At 37.0% G+C, this 25352-nt stretch overlaps 1 protein-coding gene across 2 annotated transcripts in view; it reads left to right on the top strand.

The window, feature by feature from the left end:
• LOC101617236 (microsomal triglyceride transfer protein) overlaps window positions 1–25352 on the top strand; it is a 71421-nt gene that overhangs the window by 7494 nt on the left and 38575 nt on the right. Inside the window, exons 1-3 of one of the 2 annotated variants that reach the window (XM_004661640.2) lie at window positions 15306–15464; window positions 21144–21331; window positions 22692–22835. In XM_004661640.2, coding sequence (XP_004661697.2) covers window positions 15404–15464; window positions 21144–21331; window positions 22692–22835 — 393 coding nt within the window. In that variant the 5' untranslated portion in view covers window positions 15306–15403. Of the gene's footprint in view, window positions 1–15305; window positions 15465–21143; window positions 21332–22691; window positions 22836–25352 lie in introns of those variants that run through there. The other variant, XM_045143386.1, reaches the window with a different exon arrangement.

Raw genomic sequence — 25352 nt, 5'->3', positions numbered from 1 at the left:
TTAAAATTCACCAGTGAATCCATCTGTGACTGGACCTTTTTTAGTTGGGAAATTTTTTATAACTGCTTGGATCTCCATAATATTATAGGTCTATTTAAGTGATTCATATCATCCTGATTTAATTTGTATAGGTCATATAAATCAAGGAAATCATCCATTTCTTTCAGATTTTCATACTTAGTGGAGTATATGTTTTTGTAGTATATCCCTATGATTTTTTGACTTTCTTTGGTATCTGTTGTGATGCTACCTTTTTCATCCCTAATTTTATTAATTTGTGTGTCTTTTCTCTTCCTTTTGGTCAGATTTGTAAGGGTTTATCAATCTTGTTCATCCTTTCAAAGAACCAACTCTTTATTTCATTGATTCTTTGGATTGTTTTTTTGGTTTCTATTTCATTAATTTCTGCCCTAATATTTATTATTTCTTCCTGTCTACTGATTTTTGGTTTGCCTTGTTCTTTTTTTTTCCAAGTCTTTAAGGTGAAGCATTAGGTCATTTACTTGAGACCTTTCTAATTTCTTAATATAGGCATTTAAAGCTACAAATTTCCCTCTTGGGACTGTCTTCATTGTGTCCCAAAGTTTTAGTATGTTGTGTTCTCGTTATTATTTGACTCTATGAATTTTTTGATTTCCCTCTTGATTTCTTCATTGACCCATTCATTATTTAGTAGTGTATTGTTTACTTTCTATGATTTTATATGTGCTTTATAGATTTTCTTGCTATTGATTTGTAGTTTGATTCCATTGTTGTCAGACAGAATGTAAGGAATTATTTCAATTTTCCTGTATTTGTTAATATTTGCTTTGTGTCCTAATATATGGTCTATTTTAGAGAATGTTCCATGTGCTGCTGAAAGGACTGTATATTCTGTAGCATTTGGATGAAATGTCCTGTATATATCTGTTAGGTCCATTTCTTATATGACCTCCTTTTATCCAGATGCCTCTCTGTTTATATTTTGCCGGGATGACCTGTCAATTGCTAAGAGTGAGGTGTTGAAGGTACCCACTTCCACTGTGTTTGGTGTTATCTGTGACTTTAGTTCTAATAGCATTTGTGTGATGAAGTTGTGAGCCCCCATGTTAGGTGCACATATGTTTAGGATTGTAATGTCCTCCTGTTGGAGTGTGCTTTTAATCAATATAAAGTAACCTTCCTTATCTTTCCTAAGTAATGTTGGACTGAAGTCTACCTTGTCAGATATTAGGATAGCAACCCTGGTTGTTTTTAGGTCCATTTTCTTGAAACACCTTTCACCCTAAGGTAGCGTCTATCTTTTGTAGAAAGGTGAGTTTCTTGGAGGCAAGAAATGGAAGGATTCTGCCTTTTAACCCAGTCTTCAAACCTATGTCTTTTGGTTGGGCCGTTGAGGCTGTAAGAGATATTATTGAAAAGTGTGTATTTATTTTTGTCATTTTTTTTGTAGTTCTTCCAGTTTTACCTTTGGTTTCTTGTATTCATTAGTATTTGGATTTTTTTTTTTCCAGGTTCATCATATGTGTTCTTTTCTTTCTCTTCAGCCTGGAAGATTCGTTCAAGCATTTTCTGTAGAGCTGGTTTTGTCTTCAAATATTCCTTTAGCCTGCTTTTGTTGTGGAATATCCTTATTCTCTGTCTATTTGAATGGATAACTTTGCAGGTTGACAGTTGTTATCTTTCAGAACTTGGAATACATTACTCCAAGCCTTTCTGGCACTTAAAGTTTGTGTTGAGTAATCTGCTGTGATCCTGATGGGTGTGCCTTTGTATGTAAATTGATCTTTCTCTCTAATTGCCTTCAATATTTTTTCTTTGGTTTGTATGTTTGGTAGTTTAATTATAATATGGTGAGGGTTCCTTCCAGGTTTTGTTCATTTGGTGTTCTAAAGGATTCCTGTATCTGCATTGGTACCTGTTTCCCAATTTGGGAGAATTTTTCTTCCATGATTTTTGAAAATGCCTACTATGCCTTTGGAGTGAAATTCTTCTCCTTGTACTATACCTGGAATTCTTATGTTTGATCTTTTCATAGTGCCCCGAATATCTTGAAATTCCCATTCATACTTTCCAATTAGTTTGTCTTTCTCTTAGTTGGACTGTATTAGATCTGCCACCTGGTCTTCTACTTTAGATATTCTATCCTCTCCTTCATCCATTCTACTGGTGAGATTTTCTACAGTTTTTTTTTTTATTTCATTGACTGTGTTCTTCATTGCTAGTAATTCTGACTGTTTTTTCTTTATTATTTCTATTTCCTTATTTATGTCTTTTATTGACCTTCTTATTTCATTAAATTGTATTATTGTGTCTTCTTTGATTCCTTTGATTTCCTCTTTGATTTCTTTGATCATATTTGTAATCATTCTTTTGAAATCTTTCTCAGGCATTTCCTCTAACCCGTTCTCACTGGAGGTCATTTCTGATGCATTAATACTTTTTGGTGGATTTATCTTGTCTTGATTTTTCGTGTTTCTTGTGTTATAATGTACATGTTTTGGCATCTTGGATTAACTTAATGCTTGGATTTTCTAGTTAGCTGTAGTATTATTAGATCTATCAATCAATCTGATCTTATATATCTTCAGGGTGGGAGCATAATGTGCTATGTGTGGCTTTTGAGACTCTTAAGAGCATATACAAAAGCGACCATAGAGGTTGGGTTTGCCTGCTATGAGAGTATTTGAGTAGCCTGAGTAAAACAAAATACAGGCAGATTCTAAAATTTAACTAAACAATGTACACACTCAATGAAACACAGCACAGAATATTTATGCAAGAGTAGGTATTATGACAACCAGATCCTCTAATAAAGTCTCAATCCCTTAGTGTGTGTGTTGCCCCACACCCTTAATCATGTTACCTAGAAGGTTAAAATTTCTGTTCTGTTGAGGGTTCCAAGTCAGCTTGTGACCAGGTGAGACCCTTCCCTAATGAACAACAGAAGAGGAAACAAAGCCACTATAAAGAAGGAAGCAACAAATAACAAGAACAAAATATAGCTTGTTTATGAATGGCAAATCCAATCATCCATCAGGTTTAACATATAATTTATCCTGATATGGAAAGTGTAATTAGCACTTCCAGTTCAAGTCTATATACCAGGCTTATTTAGTGGGTACTGACATGTGTAAACCCAGTTACATTTTGGGATGATTTTGGTCTCAGTTATGCTGCACTCCTGCTTGGGTCCCTCTTTGGTGCACTGTGGGTTCAAGTAGGCTGACTGGGTTGCTCCATCACTGCTGTGGTCGCCAGTGCTGGTTGTTGTGATTTCCCTTCCCCTGGTCTCTGGCTTGTTGGTGCTTGTGCTGGTGGTGTGGGAGGGGTGGCTGTGGATGGTGGTTCTAGTTCTCCTGCTGGTCCATGTGATCCTCTACCTAGTGATCTGGTCCAACATTGGTCACTGCAGTCCTACCTTCACCTTTCTTGAGTTTGTGAGGAACACTAGTATGAGTGTAAAATCCCCTCACCTGGGTTTTCCTGTGGCTCAAGCCAGGCCTTGCAGCTGTGGCCCCACACCTGGTGCTGTTGCTGCTAGAGCCCTTTATGCCTGCCTATGTGGGCTCTGGATGCTCTGGATCTCTCCTACTTCTCTGCTAACATTGGTAATTTCTTATACCCCTCACTTTTTAGTAGAAGAGTGTATTTTGCAGGTCTTTTTTCACCCTTTGGCTTTTTCTCCCCTAAGCTGCTTTGGCGTGGTTCCTATTCTGTCATCTTAACCAGAAGTCACCTAGTTCTAATTTTAAGTCTGAGAGTACTCTTTAACACATTGGGTAGTAGGGAACAGAGTAACACTTGTGAGTAGTTTCAGGCTGAGAAGACCCAACAGAATCATTTTAAAAATTGACTTGAAATGTATTTAAAAAATGAAGAATAAACTTCTCAACTATATTAATTTCAAGCTGCACTATGGGTAAGTTCAAAAATAGAGCAAGAAATTAAAATACACCTTATAGAACTTTATTCCCTAGTGATTCATAAATATTGAGAACTCTAGAAAGATGAGTAGGAGAAAATGTAGTCTGAACCTCCTAAATACCCTTACAAAAATGGGTGAGCCAAACTAACAACAATTACAAATGGCATTATTAACATAAGGAGGTAAAAAGGAATCCTTAAAATCTTCAAAGTATGAGCACATGGAAACAAACATAAAGTAAGCATTCAAGTTCAAAGAACTGGTGAGAATATCACAGAACATGTGAAGGCCTGAGAATTGGAGGGTCCAAAAACTACCAAGCATTTTCTGAAAAGCAAGAGAGAACAGCATGACATCAGCAGGAAAATTGTCAGGTGCTCCAGCACCTCCTCTAAGTGTAGGACTTAAAGGAATGAAGTTGCCACAGTCATGTGAGCTTTAGAAATTTATAGAAGCAATATACTGGAGTGTCATTCTGGGACCAAGCCCAGTACTAAGGAGAAACTGTTAGAATCCAAATTGAATAGGATTAAGACAACATAGGCAGGGGAAAAAGTAGATCCAGATAAAAGTGAAAAAGAGGTGAGGAGATAGAGGTCAGTTCATAAAATCCAGAGATATATGTATGGAATTGTATGAATTGTATGTATGAAAATATCATTCAACTGGAATCTAAAGAACCATAAGACTAGAAAAGCTATTTTGTCCACTCACTGAAAGTACAGGTAATTTGATTAGTTAAGAAATATCCTACAAAATGAATTATGATTAAATTCCATTTAAAATTGTTGCAATAAAAAAAGGCACAATGAATACAAAAGCAGAGATCCAGAGGCTACTAATTGCTCATCACTGAAGTAGACTTAAAACTCACCCACCACAGCTCAGGGAATTTTGTGGAGTTGGAAGATTGTAAGAGCACAGGTTGAGACATCATGCCCAGAAGCCTAACCCCCCCTACAAAAAAATAATTGTGTGCTGCTCCCACAGTGCATAACCCCATAGGAAATATTTGCAACCCCACTGAAGAGGTCCCCAGCGGATTGGGGTCAGGGACAAGGGAAACAAGGGTACAAACACATGATGTATCCACAGGAAATATATTTTTTGTTGTTAATAATATGAAGAATGAAAAAAGTACAATGAATTTAAAAAATAGATGAAAACTATAATCCAACATTTCAAAATAAATTTGGAGATTTTTTTAAATAATAAAGATATGAGAAAAAACATTACAAAAATGATGTAAGAAGGGTAAAATTTTTTAATGAAGTAGCAACTCAGAAAATAAATATAAAAACTACAAATGTGATTTCTGGTTAATATGGCCGGATAGGAACCTCACGAAAGAACACTAGGTAGAAAAGAGTCAAGATAACACACACCATACTTTTTTTGGCCCTTTTACTGCAAGGTCAACATCCCTAGGAAACTTACTAAGCCAGGTTAGACCCCTGTAGTAGTGGGAGAGATGTTCTGACAATCAGCAAGGATCTAAGATTGGGCCTGGAAGCTTTTCCTTACTTGGTCCTGAATGAACCAGTGGGCAAAAATTAATAGAAACATAGAGGCTGGAGGAGGACAAAAGGAATGGAACATCAAAATGGAGGGATGCTTGAAAAGAGGAGGGTGCCCAATGGGATCAGAGTGGGAAGGAGAGCAAAAAAGGAGAATAGCATGAAAATTGATCAAATTACAATATGCTTATGTATTAACAATTTTAATGAAGATGTTTTTTAAAACCCAAAATAACAATACAAAGAATCAATGAAACAAACAGTTGGTTCTTTGAAAAGATAAAGAAGATGGATAAACTCACAGCAAAATAAACCGAAAGAAAGAGAAGACCCAAATTAATAAAATTAGATGTGAAAAGGGTAATATTACAACAGATAAAATTAATAAAATTATAGATGAAAAGGGCAACATTACAACAAATACCAATGAAATTCAGATAATCATAGGGACCTATCTTAAAAACATATACTCATGCTGTAGAGATGGCTCAGCAGTTAAAGCACTTGCCTTCAAAGCCTAAGGGCCAGAGTTCAATTCCGTAGTACCTATGCTATGTAAAGCCAGATGCACAAAGTGGTGCATGCATCTGGAGTCATTTGCAGTGGCTGGAGGCCCTGGCATGCCTACCCCTCCCCACCAAAAAATAAACAAAAAGATTTTAAAAATATATACTCCATGTGGTGGTTTGATTCAGATGTCCCACATAAATTTAGGTGTTCTGAATGCTAGGTTCCCAGGTGATGGAGATTTGGGAATTAATGTCTCCTGGAGACAGTGTATTATTGGGAGCAGGCTTATGGGTGTTATAGCCAGTTTCCCCTTGCCAGTGTTTGGCACACTCTCCTGTTGCTATTGTCCAGCTGATGTTGGCCAGGGGATGATGTACACCCTCTACTCATGCCATTGTTTCCCCTGCCATCGTGGAGCTTCCCCTCGAGCCTGTAAGCCAAAATAAACCACTTTTGCCCACAAGCTGCTCTTGTTTGGGTGATTTCTACCAGCAATGTGAGCCTGACTGCAACACGCCATTCAATTGGAAAGTCTAGGGCTGGGGAGATGGCTTAGCCATTAAGCACTTGCCTGTGAAGCCTAAGGACCCCGGTTGGAGGATCAATTCCCCAGGACCTATGTTAGCCAGATGCGCAAGGGGATGCATGTGTCTGGAGTTTGTTTGCAGTGGCTGGAGGCCCTGGCACACCCATTCTTGCTCTCTGCCTCTTTCTCTCTCTGTCGCTCTCAACTAAATAAACAAAAATAAATTTATATTAAAAAATTGAAAAGTCTAAAACAAATGGATGAATTTCTAGATGTATTTGATGAGCCAAAATTAAACCAAAATGGTAGGCTGGAGAAGTGGCTCAGTGGCTAAAGGTGCTTGCTTTTAAAACCTGATGGCCTAGCTTTGATTCCCCAGCACCCATGTAAAGCCAGATGCACAAAGTGGTGCATGCTTTGGGAGTTCATTTGCAGTGGAAAGAGGGCACTGGTGCACCCATTCTCTCCCTCTCTCCCCCTCCTTTCCCTCCTTCCAAATAAATAATAAACAAAATGTTTTTTTAAAAAAAAACCAAAATTAGATAAAAACATATAACAAATAATGAAATCAATGCAGTTGGGAAAAATCTCCCAAGTACACAAAGTTTAGGATTAGATGGATTCACTGGTTAATTCTACCACACAATTAAAAATGAAAATTACAAACCAATTGCCCTCATGAACATTGATGCAAATTCTCTACAAACTACTGGCAAACAGGATACAGGAACGCATCAAAATAATTATTCATCCTGATCAAGTGGGTTTGATTACAGAGATGGAGGGATGGTTCAACATATGCAAATCAATAAATTTAATACACCATATGAATAGACTCAAGGACAAAAATCACATGGTCATATCAATAGACACAAAAAAGACATTTGGCTGAATACAACATTGCTTCATGATACAAATCCTAAAGAAACTGGGAATGGAAGAAACATATGGTGGCATCACCATACCTGATTTCAAGGTATATTACAGAGTCATAATAACAAAAACAGTATAGTGTTTGTGCAAAAACAGACATGTAGATCAGTAGGACAGAGCAAAGGATCCAAATATAAACCTAGGCAGCTACAGCCATCTGTTTGTTGACAAAAACAACACCAAAAATATTCACTGGAGCTGGGCGTGGTGGCACATGCCTTTAATCCCAGCACTTGGGAGTCAGAGGCAGGAGGATCACTATGAGTTTGAGGCCACCCTAAGACTACATAGTTAATTCCAGGTCAGCCTGGACCAGAGTGAGACCTTACCTCAAAAAAAAAAAAAGAAAAAGAAAAAGAAAAAGAAAATTTCACTGGAGAAAAGACAGACTCTGTAGTAAATGCTACTAGGAAAACTGGATATTTATATGTAGAAGAATGAAAGTAGATCTTTGTCTCTCTCCATGCATAAGAATTGACTCCAAGTGCACAATGACCTTAGCATCAGACCTGAGACTGAAACTACTAGAGGGAAAAGTAAGGGAAACATTTCAACATACAGGTATAGGCTGGGACTTTTTGAATAGAAGTTCAGTCACTCAGGAAATAAGGTCACTAATCAACCGATGCAATATAATGAAATTTAAAAGCTTTTGTGTAGACATTATTAATGGAGCAAAGAGGCAGAATATAGAACGGGAGAAAATATTTACCAACTGTACATCTGACAGAGTACTACAATCTAGGAATATACAATGAACTCAAAAAGCTATACAATGAAAAAAAAAGCCATACAATGAGGGCTTAGTGGTTAAGTCATCTGCCTGAAAAGCCAAAGGACCTAAGTTGGATTCTCCAGGACCCATGTCATTTGGAGTTCATTTGCAGTGACTGAAGGCCCTGGTGCACACCTTTCTCTTCCCCCTCCTTTCAAATATATAAATGAAAATCAAAAATATTTCTTTAAAATCTATACAATGAAACATCAAACATCCCAATCAAAACATGGGTTATAGAACTGAATAGAGAGTTCTCTATTCAGAAGAAATACAAATGGCCAATAAATATTTTTTCAAATGTTCAACATCTTTAGCTATCAGGGAAATGCAAATTAAAACTACTTTGAGATTCTACCTCAATCTAGTCAGAATGGCAATCATCAGTGAATCAAATAAGAAATTCTGGCAAGGGTGTGAAGAAAGAGAAGCCCTTATCCATTGTTGGTGGGAATGTTAAATAATAGAGCCATTATGTAAATCAGTGGTGAAGTTTCTGAGACAGCTAAAACTAGACCTACCATATGACCCAACTATACCACTCCTGGCCATATACCCTAAAAACACTACACTTTACTACAAAGATACTTGTTCATCAGTGTTATTGCTGCTATGAAAATTACATCAGTTTAGATGTCCAGCAACAAAAAAATAAATAATAAGAATGTAATATATATATACAATAGAATTTTATTCAACTGTAAAGACAAAATTATGAAATTTGCAGGAAAATGGATGAATCTGGAAAAGTTAATAGCAAGTGAGTTAACCCATGCTCAGAAAGTCAAACACTGCATGTTCTCTTTCATATCCTAGTTCTTATTTTTAGATATGTATGTGTGCTGGAGTGGGTCAGTGGTAGATATCACAAAGCCTCTATTTTGTTGTTTTTAAAAAAAGAGGGTTTGGGTAGAAGTACACTATTGGGGTGCAAATGCAGAAGCCATATGTTGTTACAGAAACTATTTAGTGTTAAGGTTGGGATACCTCCCAGTGAGTTGTTGGTCAGTGAGACCGCCAAAACAAAACAACCCATGGTTGGGGCTTGGTTGTCCACCAGAACAACATGGTAAAGCTCTATTAATGAACCACACTCTATGGTTGCAGGATACTGAGAAATCAAGTTAGGATTGACCAGGAAGCATTCTCTTTGCTAACTAATGTTATGCTAGGGAAAAAAAGTCATCAGCCTTCTTAATAAGCAGTGAACCCTACAAAGGCACACAAATCGTCACCTAGGCAAGATGTGCCCGCTAAAGCAGTAGTAGCTTATCTGTTATTGGGTAACCAACCACTGTCTAGTTGGATTGGAGCAGGGAATTCATTCCTGACACAGAAACTTAGTCAAAAGCCTGTGGTTGGGAAGTCATAAACCTTAGGGGAGAAGTTACTACTCTTATTTGGCAAAATGGGTCTATTATGCCAACCAAATTGCCCTCTATGTACTTATGTGTATGCTCATATATTAGTGCTGCTCTCACTTTTGGTTAGTGAGGTTCCTCTTTTCAGATGGCACTGAGGGCTGGAGATACTCAAAACTCAACAGAGTGCTGAGAAGAAGTGATACTTGAGTGTTCAGCACTAAACAAGACATCTCTATCACACCCTCCAATGGCTCTGGGACTACAGTGGAAGAGGTGGCAGAAAATAAATGTAAGAGCCAACAGATGGAGAAGAGCGCTGTTGGGTACTGGCTTCTACACACAAAGTGGTCATTATATTCATGACCTACAGCAGCTGTCATTACCTGCATAAGACCCACATAATCTAGGACCCACCAGCAGGTAGTTATGGATGATGGAGGAGGGGAAAAAAGACATCAATATAGAAGATGGAATAGTAGGAAAGAAGAGGGGCTCAGTAGGAGGTTTAGGAGGGGTGAGAAAAGAAGGGGAGTGGGAGTGTATTATGTAATTTTTTAAAGTTTTTAATTTTAGTATTAAAAAGCACACATGTATATTTAACATTATATTGGAAGGTCTAGCAATTCAGAAAAAAAGGAGATTAAAGGAAAAGAATAAAAAAACCTGCAAATGACATGATTGTCTATGTTAAAAAGAAAAACAAAAAACAAAACCCCATTAAACTAATGAGCAATCACAGTGAAGTTACAAGATAAAAAAGTAGCATTCAAAATACATTTGATTTCCTATGTACCACCAATGCACAATTAGATCTTGAAATTAAAAAGCAGTATTACCCCTCCCAAATAAAGCAGATACAAGTCCAACAAAATTTGCAAAGGCTTTATGTGAGAAAATCTGAAAGACTGATGAAAATCAAATAAGATCCAAATAAGTTAAGAGAGATGTACTCATGGATTTAAAGTCAATGTAGAGAGTGCAGAGTTACAGCCACAATATACTTAGAGCCAAGGTCTTAGTTTCTATTATTCATGAATAGAGGGAATCAGAGTTTCTTGGAGATACTGGGGGATATGTCAAAGGAATACAGGAGCCAACCTGAGAGAACTCTCAATGAATAAAAATCAAACAATTATATTGAGATTAAGTGAAGTAGTGTTGGGTTATGGCCCAAATATAAAATAAATATCCATGAGTTCGTAATAATGTAAGTGATTAAACAGAAAAAGAAGACAACTCCCTTACAGAAGAATTCATAATAATTTGTGCTGCTACTTCATTCTTAAAGAGAAACAATTCCATATTCCTTGAATGTGGGCTGAACACAGCACAGTGCAGAGAATGAGGATGTCCAGAAAGTAATGTCAGTGGAGAAATCTGACAATACTGCTCAGCCCGGGGACCTAAGTCAAGTCATGCACAGAGGGATAAATCATGCTGATAACATGTACCATATCAAGTGGTGTGATGAAAATGGCACTTCACCTATGTGGTCTTCCTCCACACACAACTCCAATAAGATTTGAAGAAAAGTATTTTAAAGTTTCACATAGGAGGTCATCTTAGAAACTCTCAAACAGGATTCTTAAAAACTGTCACACAGCCAAAAGGAGCCTAAAGGACATGACAGGTGTAATGTATCCTGGATGTGATCTTGGAACAAGGGGAGAAGGTATTAGTTAAAAATAAAACATGGTTTTTAGTTAATAATGCATAAATATTATTTATATAATGTTAATTTTACCACATTAAAATACTAGTAATAGTGGTAACAGGATACAGGTTACATGAGAAATCTTTGTATTATTTCAGCAAATTTTCTGCAAATCTAAATAAAATCTATTTTCAAAGTAATGTGCATAATATGTCGAATGTAAGATAATAGAATAAAGGTCAAAAAGAAAATACAAATAAAGCGTACTTCCATCTCACAGATAACTACTAATATTTTCATTGGCCATTCTTTTAATCCTCTTTTTGTGCTTTCACAAATAAATTTCATACATATATGTATGTACAAGAAATTATTTCAAACTGTATCTGCTATAGTAGTCTGTTCTTAATAGTCAATAAATGTGTATAAGCATACTTATGTAGTAGTATTTTAAATGATTTCATGATGAATTGATATACTATATTAAGTTAATACGTTTGTTGAGTAAAATAATGTATATAGTCTACCCTGATTTTGCCTTGGTATAAAAGAGGTCACCAAACTATAAAAATGATCATGATAAAAAATGATTTTTAGGATTCCCTCAAAATGCCAAGTCCCTTATTAAAGTGAAAATGCCATTAGACTTTAAACTATTATTAATTGATAGGGGTAATTTGACATCTCCTAAAACTTTTTGAACAATGACATACTTCTAAGAACAGAGCAAAATGTTCTGATAGTATGAACTTTTTTCTTCACAGAGCTATCACACATCTTGAGTTACTATGTCTATATCTAGTAGGGTAATTCATTTCCTTTCAACCTCTAATGGGCTAAAGTTCATTTATCTTCTAATCTAAGAAAATAAGTTAACTCTTAACAACCTGTGATACTCAATAGAAGCACAGCTGTACTTTGGAATTAGTTATCCATCTTTATTTCAGTTGCTTCATTTATCAAGGCAAGACGATTGTACCACAGCAATTCCAGTGCTAGGTATTAGCAAAGGGCAATGACATTGTTGAACATGTGTTCCATGATTTTGTGCTCACTTGTACCTACCAGTTTGCCTCTGTGCTGTCTGCCTCAAATGTATACCACAAAAATCAAGAACTTGGTTATCTTTCATAAGAAATTGTGATGGGCTTACTCAAACACAATCCCAGTTATTAACAATTTCTTGCCATGATTATGAAATCATTTTTCAACACTACTGTTAAAGTTTTTAAGTAAGGGTATTAAATTTAGGCTTTTGAGATTTATTCAACTATATTCTTTAAAACATTTTATTAAATTAACTTGAGCCTAAACAAAATGACTGTTGGGATGATAAACTGTAAAAGGTTTAACATAGTGTGCTATAAATAGTAATTGTTCCATTAATGGCAGGTCTTGTTACTTTCATACTGTGCCATCCTCCTGCACGGCTTCATTTGCCATGCAAAATAGCTGGTGAGTTTGAGGAGATATTTCCCAGAGTACTGTGCAGTGTTTGCCCTGCATGGTCAGCAAAGGAGAATGCCTCATTTGCACACAGAGGCCTCTGAATGTGGTAAGAGTTTCACTTTTTATTTCATCTCAGTGAAATAATCACAAGGCTTTCCTCAAATTTCTTTGTACAAAAAAGATATAAAAGCAAAGTAGGGAAGGATGATATTATTTTAAATAACAGAAGCAGCCTTATTTGTAAAATGAAGACTGGCTGAATACAGTGACTCATGGGAGCTTTCTACTGGAAGTCAAATGCTCAAATAAAACAGCACTTCTTTATTAGGCAATAGATATGCCTTTTATTGGCTGGACTCTGGTAAACACCTGACAATGAATAGAACTTTACCCAAAGAGACACGTATCACACACTACATAATCTAACCACAAACTTTAAGTCTATGTAACTGTGGATCTCAAATGAAAATACAAAAGACATTTCTGTGAAAATCAGTAAGATGAAAACTTACTCTGTTTTTCTCATAGTATTTTTTATTTGTTAGCCAAGAGAGAATGGGTGCACCAAGGCCTCTTGCTTCTGCAAACAGCTCTAGATGCAAACTTCATTCTTTGCATATGGGTTTATGTGGGTGCTGGGGAATCAAACCTGGGCATGCTGGCTTTGCAAGCAAGTGTAAAGTCAGATACATGAAGAAGCACAGGCATCTGGAGTTCATTTGCAGTGGCAAGAGTCCCTGGCATGCCTATGTCTTATGTCTCTCTCTCTTCCCTAGCAAGTAAATAATTAAAAATATTTGAATGAATAAATAAAACAAAATACTATGGGAATGAACAAACAAATGAACCACAAAACTATATAAAAAAAAAACACAAAAAAGGAAGGGATGAGCACTTTCACCTTACCCTGTATGTATGACCCTAGTATTGATAAATATACATTATTTTAACAAAGCTATTTTGTTTTGTAAGAATGGCTTTTCTGCTTGATTCTGGGAAAGCTGGTGATAGCAAATGAATTTCTCTCAATAGAAGATAAAAGTAATTTTCATCTTTCATTTCTTCATATACAAATATACCTCAAGAGGATATATTCTTAAATTTGGAGATTGTTCAATTTTATATTTCATTTTGCAGCTCTATTATTTGCTGCCTGTTATTTAAGGTGTCTAAGTGATTTGATCTCAAGGTTATGGATCTTTTTTTGAGAGGAATTAGGGTAAGTTTAATTCATTTCATACTGAAGTAGGACCATGAGGTTTTCTAGTATATTCAAGTAACCCTTCATCAGGACTTCCCCTAACCCCCACATATACCCTATGCCACTTCATCTTAGTAGGTCATGTTCCTATCAGGATTCTTGTGGGAGTTTCCATTTGACAAGGGTTAGTCCAGTTGGCATGACCTTAGCCACACTAAACACTCCCTTTCATCCTAGTTAAGTTTCCCAATTAATATTCTGTTAAAAGGGTGGTGAGCACTGAGACTCACCCTCTGAATTTCTTCCTGTAAATGGAATTCAGAAAGCACAGGACTCCAGCCAACCAGTCTGGGGACCCAGACAAATGTTACAGTGATCACCTACCTTTGCCTCCTGAGTGCTGGGATTGAAGGCATGCACCATCATGCCTGGCCAGGGTCAGGGTGATTTTATACAAGTACTATCAAAATTCAAAATGGGGCCTGGGGAGATGGCCTGCACTTGTAATCCCAGCACTGGGAAAGAGGAGACATGAGGATCCCCTGGACTCACTGGCTAGCTTGGTCGTTTTTGAGTCTCAGGTTCACTGAGAGCCTGTTTCAAAAAATAAGGTGGAGGACTGGGGAGGAGTTTTAAGTGGGTAAGGTGCTTGCCTCACAAATATGAAGACTGCAGTTCAGATCCCCAGCATCCATGTAAATGTCAGGTGGGCATGGCAGCCCATCTTTGATTCTGGTGGTAGGGAGACAGATGAGATGCCCAGGGCAAGCTGGCTAGCAAGACGAGCTGAATCAACAAGCTCTGAGCTCAAGCGAGAGATCCTGCCTTAGTAAATAAAGAGCGGCATTGAGGAAGACAGACACTGTCAACTTCTGGCCTCTTCATGCACATACATGGTCATGTGCACCTACCTACATACACACACATACGTACATCACACACATACACATAAGCAAAAAAAGGTGGAAAAGCAGCTGAAGAAGACAATCAGTGTTGACCTTTGGTCTTCCTACACACATACAAACGTGTGTTCCCATAAACACGTGAACTCACATGTACATATAACCCATGCATATGCACATGCAAAAAAAAAAAAACCCTGACTATAAAAGAAAGAATTCAATTTTACTTAGCAGAGTGTGACGATCCCCACCACCTCCCACATAAAAGTGCACTATTCTGACAGGAAGGTAATATGATAGGCAACCGTGATGATTGTGTTCTGAGCAGGAAAGTACCAGCAGGTCTCTTGGAAAGTTTCTCAGGACTTCAGCATTTATAGGATGAGGTACATCTCTCAAAACTGAAAACCTTCTCAATCTTCCTCCTTGAATGAAATAAACTTTTTTAAAGTGAGAGACTGAAAACTACGTTTAATCATTAATAATGAGCCCTTCAGTGAACTTAGGTCCTGATTTTGGAGTTTGGAGTCTGACCTTTCCCCTATAGATAAACACTGTTGTCGCAGATTCTGAGGAGGGTCACTTCCTTGCTGGCTGCCACCAGAAGGGTCCACTGCTCAGTGACTCCTAGCCAGACTGGATGCAGTAGAGGGTAGCCAGTCAGCATGATTCTTCTTGCTGTGTTTTTCCTCTGCTTCTTTTCTTCATATTCCGCTTCAGTTAAAGGTAAGTTTATGTTGTCAGCTCCTAAACATTAATTTCAATCTTTTCAGGAGAAGTCTGTCTCTGTGTTACTGTGTATGTGTGTGTGTGTGTGTGTGTGTGTGTGTGTGTGTGCGCGCGCGCATGTGTAATAACTTCCTAACTATACCATCTTTGGAAACCATGTAAGTTTGTAAAAGCATGACTAAGTGGAAATGAAGACTAAATTTAAATTTCTACCACTATTTTACAAAATTAGACATCACTTTTCATTTCAGCCCCTCAGACCAGTTTGTCTCTAGCTTCAATTTCTTATTCGTGGCCTATTTTTTTTTTAAAAGGGGAGAAAGATGTCAGCTATTGTTACCTTCTGCTCTTGGTCACACAGAATGCAACTCCTTCATTTGAATTGTAAAAGAGGATTTAACAGAAACCCAGTTCTTAAATTTCCTTCTAGTTGCTTAGCAATGTGACCTTAAGAAGAATTAGGTCCAATGGAAAAGGCATTTGATTTGCCAAGGAATAATGAATGAAAGGTAAAGCACATATTTAATTCTAGTAGCATTCAAAAATAGTAGAATAGTCATAGTGAATTAAAGAAAATAAAACTACATGATATGGATTTAAGAAATAAGACATCTTTTTAAAAAGTGTTGCTAGTTATGCTTTCTACTTTTAAAATATTTTATTTTTATTTATTTATTAGAGACAGAGAGAGGGGGAGAGAGAAAGAGAGAGAGAGAGAATGGGCAAGCCAGGGCCTTTAGCCACTGCAAACTCCAGATGCATGTGCCATCATGTTCATATGGCTTACACTGTATCTGGAAAATCGAACCTGGGTCCTCAGGCTTCACAGGCAAGTAGCTTAACTGCTAAGCCATCTCTCCAGCCCCCATGCTTTCTATTTTAAGATAAACTTATTTTTAAAAATATATGAGTTGATAACCTCACAAAAGGGAGACAGCAATATTTTATGAGGAATGACTTCATTCCTCGTAATGTATAAAATATATTAATAAAATATTATTTCAAATCAGTTAGATTATTAACTCACTGGGATTTTGATTATTGACCTATGTGAAGTTATTATTTTCAAAGTGTCATGATAGGGTTCAATTTCTAAAACTATGTACTCTAAATAGTTGTAATGAAACTATTCACATATAAACTTTAAAAATTTGGGATACATGTAACTCTTGATCACAAAATGGACTGTCTCAAAACTTTTGTGTGGAAAATTTCCATATAAGTCAAAAAGAACAAACTTTGGTACTTAAGTATTAGAGGGCTAAATTTAAATTACTTCACCTGAGGAAATCATATGTTAGGCTTAACCTAAAGGTGATAGTAATATTTTTTAACGGTTTCTAAGGTTGTTAGTATTTCAAGATGCAGTCTTTACTTGGTTGTAAAAAAAAAAATGAACAAAAGAAACAGAAATCATATCTGATTCATAATTCTTATATAGACAGCATATCATTTCATTATTTGTGTAATAAACTGTTGAGTATTTGAAACATGAGTGACATAAAAGGAGTAATATTGAATACCATGATTGCTTTGAGGAATATACTCAAGAAATGATAGCCACCATAGGATTCTCTTTTCTCCCCGTGCTGTACACTATAAATTGGCAAATGCAGTTGTAGAGGACTTAAGTATATCCATACATGCCATGCACACACATGCCAAATGAAAACTACACATAGGGAAAACAATATTTGGAACATGACAGTTTGGTGTGTACGAGCTCAGTGGCAAATCCAGATTTGTAGACCCTGAAGCTTGTGCAATTTAAAGGCTGGCTTTTAGAAAACATTACAAAAAGATCTTACATTTACAAAGGTTCCTGGGAAAAGATAACATATGTGTACACACTGCTAGGTTCATCTCCTAAAATCTTACAAGGAGCCTGGGCAAATGAGGGGGCCTAAGGCTCAAGCTTCTTTAACTTCATATTATTGGTTGCTTATGCCAAGTTTCAAAAGTAAACAGAACATGATCTAGTGCTCTCTATCCAGATGGAGTGGCCACTACTATTTCACTTCCATGACTTCTTATAGATTCTTTTCCCTCGTAATGATTGACTTTCAACCAACCAACAGCATGTGAAGTGACTACCTTAAAATCAGGCTATTCTAAATTTTGGATTAGGATCAAGGTGAGAATGGGGAGATTCTATATGATTTGCTGAGTGTGAACTTTTGTAGTCTCACATTTCCCCATTTTAGCATTGGTTACACCTGGAGATAGATTTGTTCTCAGTGCCAAATTTTATTTTTCTTCATGAAGTGTTTTTACTTTCTCTGTGTTTTGACACCTCGAAACCTGCAAAGTTCCTTCATTTCCAGACTTACTCTCTGGATTTCCTATTTGCCTTAATTATCTTCCTTCCTTTCTCTGCACCCTCTCTTATCTCTAGCTTATAGTTTACTGTCAGGTACTTAGACTCTATTTCCTCCACCCTAACCTCCACTGCACCTCTTTCCAGGCTCACATTAGATGACCTCTGCACCTCTGCTTGGTCTTCTTGCTGAAGCCAGGAAGCAGTCCTATTGTAGTCGCCTAAAGTTTTGTAAAAGAACACAGTGCTTGTGCGTTTCTTAAAGCATTCAAAACTAAGAATCCTGTTGCTTTTCAGTCACTTGCACATTCTGAACACACTTGAAAGGGGAAATTGGAGCAGTAGTAACTCTGTTTTGACTAAAATTTTGGTTTCATCAAACACCAGCTCTAAACCAAAGATTCTGCCACGCATACTGTGAAGAGCAGTACCCTAGAGCAGAGCTTTAGGTCAACAACACGAATGGCAGAAGCTCTGGATGCCCAGTGTGGCCAAATATCCAATTGGAAACAGAGAAATACCAAAGAGGGAGGGATAGCAGGGACAGCTCTCTAGCATAGTCTATGTGTTTGAACCATTTTAGGCTTTTTAAGCATTTAGCAAGAGATTAAGAATAGGCCCATGGAGGGAGTTAAGAAAAATCATTCAGAAAACAAGGCTCTTCATTGTTCTCTGGGTTTTATCATAAGTAGGACCTGTTCTAGTCTAGTCTATTTTCCTTTTCATATTCTTTTGACCAGTAAAGTAAAAGCAAGAAAAAAAAAGTTATGAACGCCACAGTTTTGAAGGCTTGAAACTTTATGAAAAACTACCTCCTTATAAAGTTTTCACAGCTATTTTAATCAAAAAAACACCTTCGTGTAGTTTATAAACTTAGATTTCAGAAAATATGACTATCAAAGTCTGCGGCATAGCTGCTTTTTTGGGTTGAACTTAGAGTCGGCTTCTGTCAGCTCTCATATACTGCTTACCTTTCAGAACTGCTGTGAGGATTAGATAAGACAGCATGTATTACTTCTGGGCCCTGTGTGGTATTTGATAGATGTCATAAAAAAGGCTTCCTGGGTAAAACTGTCTTTCATGGCCATAAGTCATGTTTCAACCTGCTGCAGAAGACCCAGTAAGAATGAAAGAGGTAGAGACAGGAGAGGCTGACGGAGGGACAGGCTTCATCTCCTTTAAGGTTCATCCGTACTCCACCTGGCTTCTGCATCCCACACTGACTTGGTGGTTAAACGCTGCTTTGGTATATACATGCTCAGATATGCTCCCATACTTCCTATACTTGCTTCTTCTTGGTTCCCACTGAAATCCCTGTCATCTTTTGTTGACCCTTTGTTGGATCAGGTAACCTAAAACTAGGTCATTATGTAAAACTCCCTAGCATTTCCCCATATCACTTGAGTCAAACTCCAAGTCTATGCAAAAGTCTCCTAAGTCTCCCTGACACCCATAGGCACCTACTTGACCTCATCATCTTTCTTTAATTCCGGTGGCCTTGGATTCCCTGCTGGTTCTGTATTACTTCTTCATGAATCCCAGGGCTTTTTCAATTTCCACTCTGTCTTGAGGAGACTAAGGAGTGGAGGAGTGGAGTGTGGTGATGCTTTCTCCCAGAGAGACCCATGGGACCAGCCTTCAGGCCTTACAGAGGTTTTTCCTTAGTGTCTGTCCCCATTTCCTGTCCTGTTTCAGTTTTCTGAGTTAGAGTTTCTACCATGCTATGATATTTACTTAAACACTTATTGTTTATTGTCTATGTCCCCTCACTTAAATGTTAACTACATGAGGGCTGAAATTTTGTTTCAGACTATTAATACAACCTCCTCAGACTAAAAAACTTGTCCATCTCCTAGGAGGTACTCAGAACACCTTATTGAATGAATGAACCTGTGGTTCATTCTCTAGGAATGAAAGAATTCAACCTAAAGTTTTTGAGGTACACAGTATGTAAGAGTGTGGCCCCTAGAGCTGTGGTTTGTATCAGATCCCCACCATTAATTACCTGTGTGACCCTGGATAAATTGTGTAATCTCTGTGTCCATATAAAATGAATAATAACAGTGCCTACCTCAAGCCTGGGTAGTGGTGCATGACTATAAACCAGACAGTTAAGAACCTGAGGCAGAAGAATAGTTTCAGGCCAGCCTGGGCTATATAGCAAGACTGTCTCAAAACAAACAGAAAACAACAAAACAATGCTAACCTCATATTTCTGTGAGTGTCCATGCACAGAATCTAGGGGCCACATATTGTGACCATTACTCCTAGCAATCACACATGGGATACACGGGGTAGGTGGGCAACTAGGTGTTGTAGCAGGTGGTGGAGATACTGGGGAAATTTCCTACTATGCAGATGGTAAAGCCTTTTCAGAAGGTTTTTAAATTTTGGGTTTTTTAAGGTAATTTTTACCTTACTTCCAGTGGCTTTGGCTTCTTTGCTAGTCTTGCATTACATCTTCCTGAGCTTTTGCACCACACTCTTTGTGTGCATAGTTTTGGAGAAAAAAGTTATGATTATCAAACTTAACTAGGCAATGCAACCCTACTAGCCCCAAGTGAAAACATACATACTGAATCTTTCTTGATTTTCTCTTGTGAGCTACACTTAGAAAACAGATATAAATTTCCATTCATCTCTCAGAAGAACTTGATTCTATTTCTTTATACTTCTTGAGGATAGGTTGAATTTCACTAGTAACTGTGTGAATGTCTCCAGGTTTTTTTTTTTTTTTTTTTTTTTTTAACAATCCTCTTGCCTCAGCCTTCCAAGTCCTAGGATTACAGGCATGTACCAACATACCGATCATAGAAATTAACCTTTGAAATAAAAGTTTGCTAATTGAATTAGCACATAAAAGTACATAGAAAAGATCATCTTTAAATATAACAAGTGCGCAAATGCTAGAACTGTCCTTCTGACCACTCGAGCTACTTTAGCATTCCATTCTTGGCATTAACAATATGTTGATTTCAAATAAGTGTTATTGAATTTATAAAACAATCCTTTCAAGACCTCTAGTTGAAGTTACATTCATATAAACAAAAGCAATACAGTGAGTGGTATTGCTTTAAAACAGTCCTACTATTCAACTAGGGAGGACTTACATGTCCTGATAATTAATTAGAGCTACAAACTAAGGTTTTCTGAAATAGAAACTTTTTGTTAGTCAGTTTATTTGGTTTTGCTTTTCAAGCCACTAGTTTAAGCAGGAGAAGCAGACAATTTTTGATTCAGCAGGTGTTTACTGCACTCCCAGTGAGCTAGAAGAATCTACCAGGAATAAGACAATATACTCTCAGGACTAACATGTGCTCTATTATTAAAACTTGATCTGTGTTCCTTCTTTTCTGCAGGTCACACTACTGGTCTCTCATTAAACAATGACCGGCTCTATAAGCTCACATATTCCACTGAAGTCTTTCTTGATAGAGGCAAGGGCCAGCTGCAGGACAGTGTGGGCTACCGAATTTCATCCAATGTAGATGTTGTCCTACTATGGAGGAATCCTGATGGAGACGATGACCAGCTGATCCAAATCACAGTGAGCATTTTATAGTAACTGGAACAAACAAAAAGAAAAACACACCAAGATTCAATGGCAGCAATGCCTTTGAGAAACATACCATGTAACACCATTTACTTTGCACTTTTGGTTATGTAATCATTTTGTTTGCTATCTTTCACTAAAATAAGTATTGGATCTATAGTTTTGATGTTTTGATGGCCAAAAAATGATCTGTATTGTCCAAAATGTTGAAGCAGGCAATTAGAAATGCATCTGGTAGTAACTGTACTCTGGCACCTAATTATTTTTTATTTCTTTTTCTTTTTTTTTTTTTTTTTTTTTGATTTTTGGAGGTAGGGTTCTTACGGTAGCTCAGGCTGACCTGGAATTCACTATGTACCTAGTTCTAAATATCATATTAATAGGGTCATTACAATAGCATCCATTCAGAATGTCCAGGGATACGCAACCAGTGTCATGAGAAAAAAAAATGAGACCACTCTAACTGAAAGAGATAAATTAGGAGGTTCCTGGGTTCACTGATTTAATAAATGGAATTACCAAATTAGGGAAATAACTTTGTCTTCATTTTTCCTGAGGAAGGAATCAAGTACTTCCCCATTTGACAATACTTGGCCAATTATGATAGTTTAAAGTTACATACTTAGAATGGAGGTGAAGGTAGGTGGCTTATAGGACCTTTTCTAGTTTTAATATTTGGTGATTCCATATTTGCTTTTCAAAAACCCAAAGGCAATAGATTCCTTTTAAAGTTAGTTATTCTTTTGCATCCAGTATTAGCTAGGTACAGAGGACTGAGAGCTTAGAAAAAGCAGTTTCAATACCCTTTGAAGTTCATTGCAACACATTTACCAAGTGATCACTGTCTAGTGGTTGTTGTATTTTCCAAGTTGGATCAAAACATCACCATCAACTCCCCTGAGCCATTTGTCAGCAGGTCAGCCAGCTTTTCTTCAGATCCCATCACAAGCATCTGTGTTCTATAATGATGGTGTTTACCTTTTGCCTTGTAAGTTCAAAGATGGTAGAGTGGGGCAGTGGTCCTTGTAGACAAATATTGAAGACAGTGACGTGATCAAGCAGACAACAACTTTTTGAATCAAGCAAAGGTAGGGACTATAACCTAAAAGAGCCACAGTAACTATTAAATTAGAGAGAGATCTTTAAAGACTGTTTTTTTTTTTTTTTTACTAATTTGAAATATCTAATTTTAAATACCTTCTCTATTCTTTTAAAGTGACAAGGTCCTGTGAATTATGGTTTGAAAAACGGCAACCTTAATCATTCCATTCCTTCATCATTTTATTTTATAAGAGAGACTATGATGGAGCCAGGCATGGAAATTTCCCTAATAAATTTCTCTACATGACTCTAGATAACAGATGTAAATGTTGAAAATGTAAATCAACAAAGAGGAGAGAAGAGCATCTTCAAAGGAAAAAATACACCTAAAATCATAGGCAAAGAAAACTTGGAAGCTATGCAGAGGCCTATGCTCCTCCATCTCATCCGTGGGAAGGTAAAGGAATCTGGGGGAAACCACATTGTTTTTTCAACTTCCTAGCTTTCTTTCCTTCAGTGGATATTGTTTTGACATAATCATGTTGTCACTACTTTCATTTTACATGGAATTGTTTCAAGAACTAATAAACAGAAGTTGTAAATTAAATGTTTCCAGAGTAAAGTAATGCCCTGAATTGTATATTCTAGCCAATTTGTTTCCCATTTTTTGTGAAGAAAAATCTTTATAGTAGAATCAAGTTTTAGTTATTGAAGAAAGATATGATTTCAAAGGTATGGTCTTTATTAAATTAGGTTTTCAAAGATAGTATAATATAGCAGATTTTCACATAATTGGATAAATTTAGGAAAATACAAGAATTATAATGAAAGCATATAACTTAGATAAATGATATTAATTTATCTCGTGATAAAGGTCATATCTATTGATGAGGGTACTAACATCTAGGTGAAACACAAAGTTGGAGATTTTGTCTAAGGTACAGCTGCTTTAAAATGTTAGACATTGATTATAAACTGTGACTCAGAAAAGCTTTTTACTATTTCAAAATAATGAATGAGCACTATGTTATCCATCAAGAAATCCACTAATGATCTGGGCATGGTGGCACACGCCTTTATTCCCAGCACTTGGGAGGCAGAGGTAGGAGTTTTGCCATTGGTTCAAGGCCACCCTGAGACTACTTAGTGAATTCCAGGTCAGCCTGAGCTAGAGTGAGACCCTACCTCAAAAAAAAAAAAAAAAAAAAAACCACAAAAGAAAGAAAGAAATCCACTAATGAAATTCTGTAAATGTGCGTTATTTATAGTTTAAATCTAGCCTATTTAAAATGGTCTTAATATATTTTGAATTGAGAAGCAAATTCTTAAGACATTACACATGTGGATTTATGAAATCTACAAATAAATATTTTATTAACATTTAAAAAGTGTCAGTGAAGATAAGAACTCAAGTCACAAAATAGAAAAGCAAAAAGGAGATGTGACAGTTATAACTTTGCAGATCTTTTTAATTAACCTTTCTAGACTCAAAATAGTGACGCAAACAAGTACTTAAAGGAAATTCTGGCACCTATATTACAAATCAGCCTGCAGACTTTTGTTTGTACTAAAAGGGACTCAAAAGAAGGTGTATTTTAAGACCACCTCTCCTACATCCAAACACAAATCCTGTCTTCCGGACTACTTTCTCTTTCTTTCCTCCAATCAAAATCTTTAACATGTGTCAGACTTCCCTGACAGGCCTTCCTTTCTTTTGTTAAGTTCACACCCTTTCAGTCAGCTGGAAATAATCATTCTACTCTAGCTCTCTTGGCATTCTGGAGCCCAATCATGGACCTTCCCACTTTTCTTTTGGCCATTTATGTTCATTGCTAGATTGTGGCTTCAGCAGAGAAAAGCCTCATTCCTTTTAATATTCCAGCCTTCCTCCTCCTCTTCAAATCTTTCTGCTCCTCCCTTTCCAAAATACCCATGCCTTGCCCTCAATGATGTATTTACAAAGTTCTCCTCACATCCTTTCAAGCCCATAGACTCTTGAGCTTATTTTGTCAAAAATATTTATTTTTGTTAACATATGAAGAATTGGGTTTTATTATATTGTATTTCAAACAAATTTTTTTGTTTTCCTCCCCTCTTCTTTTCCTCCTCCCTCTCCATTCCTTGTGCCTCCCCCCCCCTTTTGAACTTGGTTCTATGGAAGCATTTATTGGATATGATCCCTGATGTGGGGCCGGGGAGATAGCTCAATAGTTAAAGGCACTTGCTTGCAAAGCCTGACAGCCAGGTTCAATTTTCAGCCACCCACTTAAAGCTGGAAGGGCATTTGTTTGCAGCAGCAAGAGCCTTTGTCAGCACATACCCTACCTACTCACATGTGCATACAAATAAAAAATTTTAAATACATTATCTGCCTGTTGTCCACACCTAGAGCAATTATATCTTTACCTCAGTATGTCTAGCACCTTGCTTATAATGGGTTCTCAATCACTGTTTATAAAATCAAGGGATGGGCTGGAGAGATGGCTTTGGAGTTAAGACACTTGCCTGCAAAACCAAAGGACCCAGGTTCAGTTTCCCAGTACCCACATAAAGCCAGATGCACAGGTGGTGCATGTGTCTGGAGTTCACTTGCAGTGGCTAGAGGCCCTGATGCACCAATTCTCTCTCTGCCCCTCTCTCTTTCTCTCTCAAATAAATAAAATATTTTTTAAAAAATCAAGGTATGAGCAAATAAGACTATGTGAAGTGAAACAAACTCAGAGTTTGAAAAAGATCTTGCTTGTTATTTACTTAATGATACATGAAAGGTGCAGGTAAATGAATACTGCAGGCTATGACTGGAGACATGACGCACATTGTCTCATGCTGGGGACAATCCTATGAAGCTGCTGCTGCATTATCACCCTCTTGTGACAGATGTAGAACTGAAGTTCAGAGAAGTTAAGAAACTTGCAAATGGCCACCCCACTGGCAGCCACAGAGCTGCAATTTGAAGCAGAGTCTGTGCCCAAAC

This window comes from Jaculus jaculus, chromosome 2 (genome assembly GCF_020740685.1).
Source record: "Jaculus jaculus isolate mJacJac1 chromosome 2, mJacJac1.mat.Y.cur, whole genome shotgun sequence".
NCBI classification, from domain to species: domain Eukaryota; kingdom Metazoa; phylum Chordata; class Mammalia; order Rodentia; family Dipodidae; genus Jaculus; species Jaculus jaculus.
The sequence above is the reverse complement of the archived record's forward strand: the minus strand, read 5'-3'. Positions and strand labels throughout refer to the sequence as shown.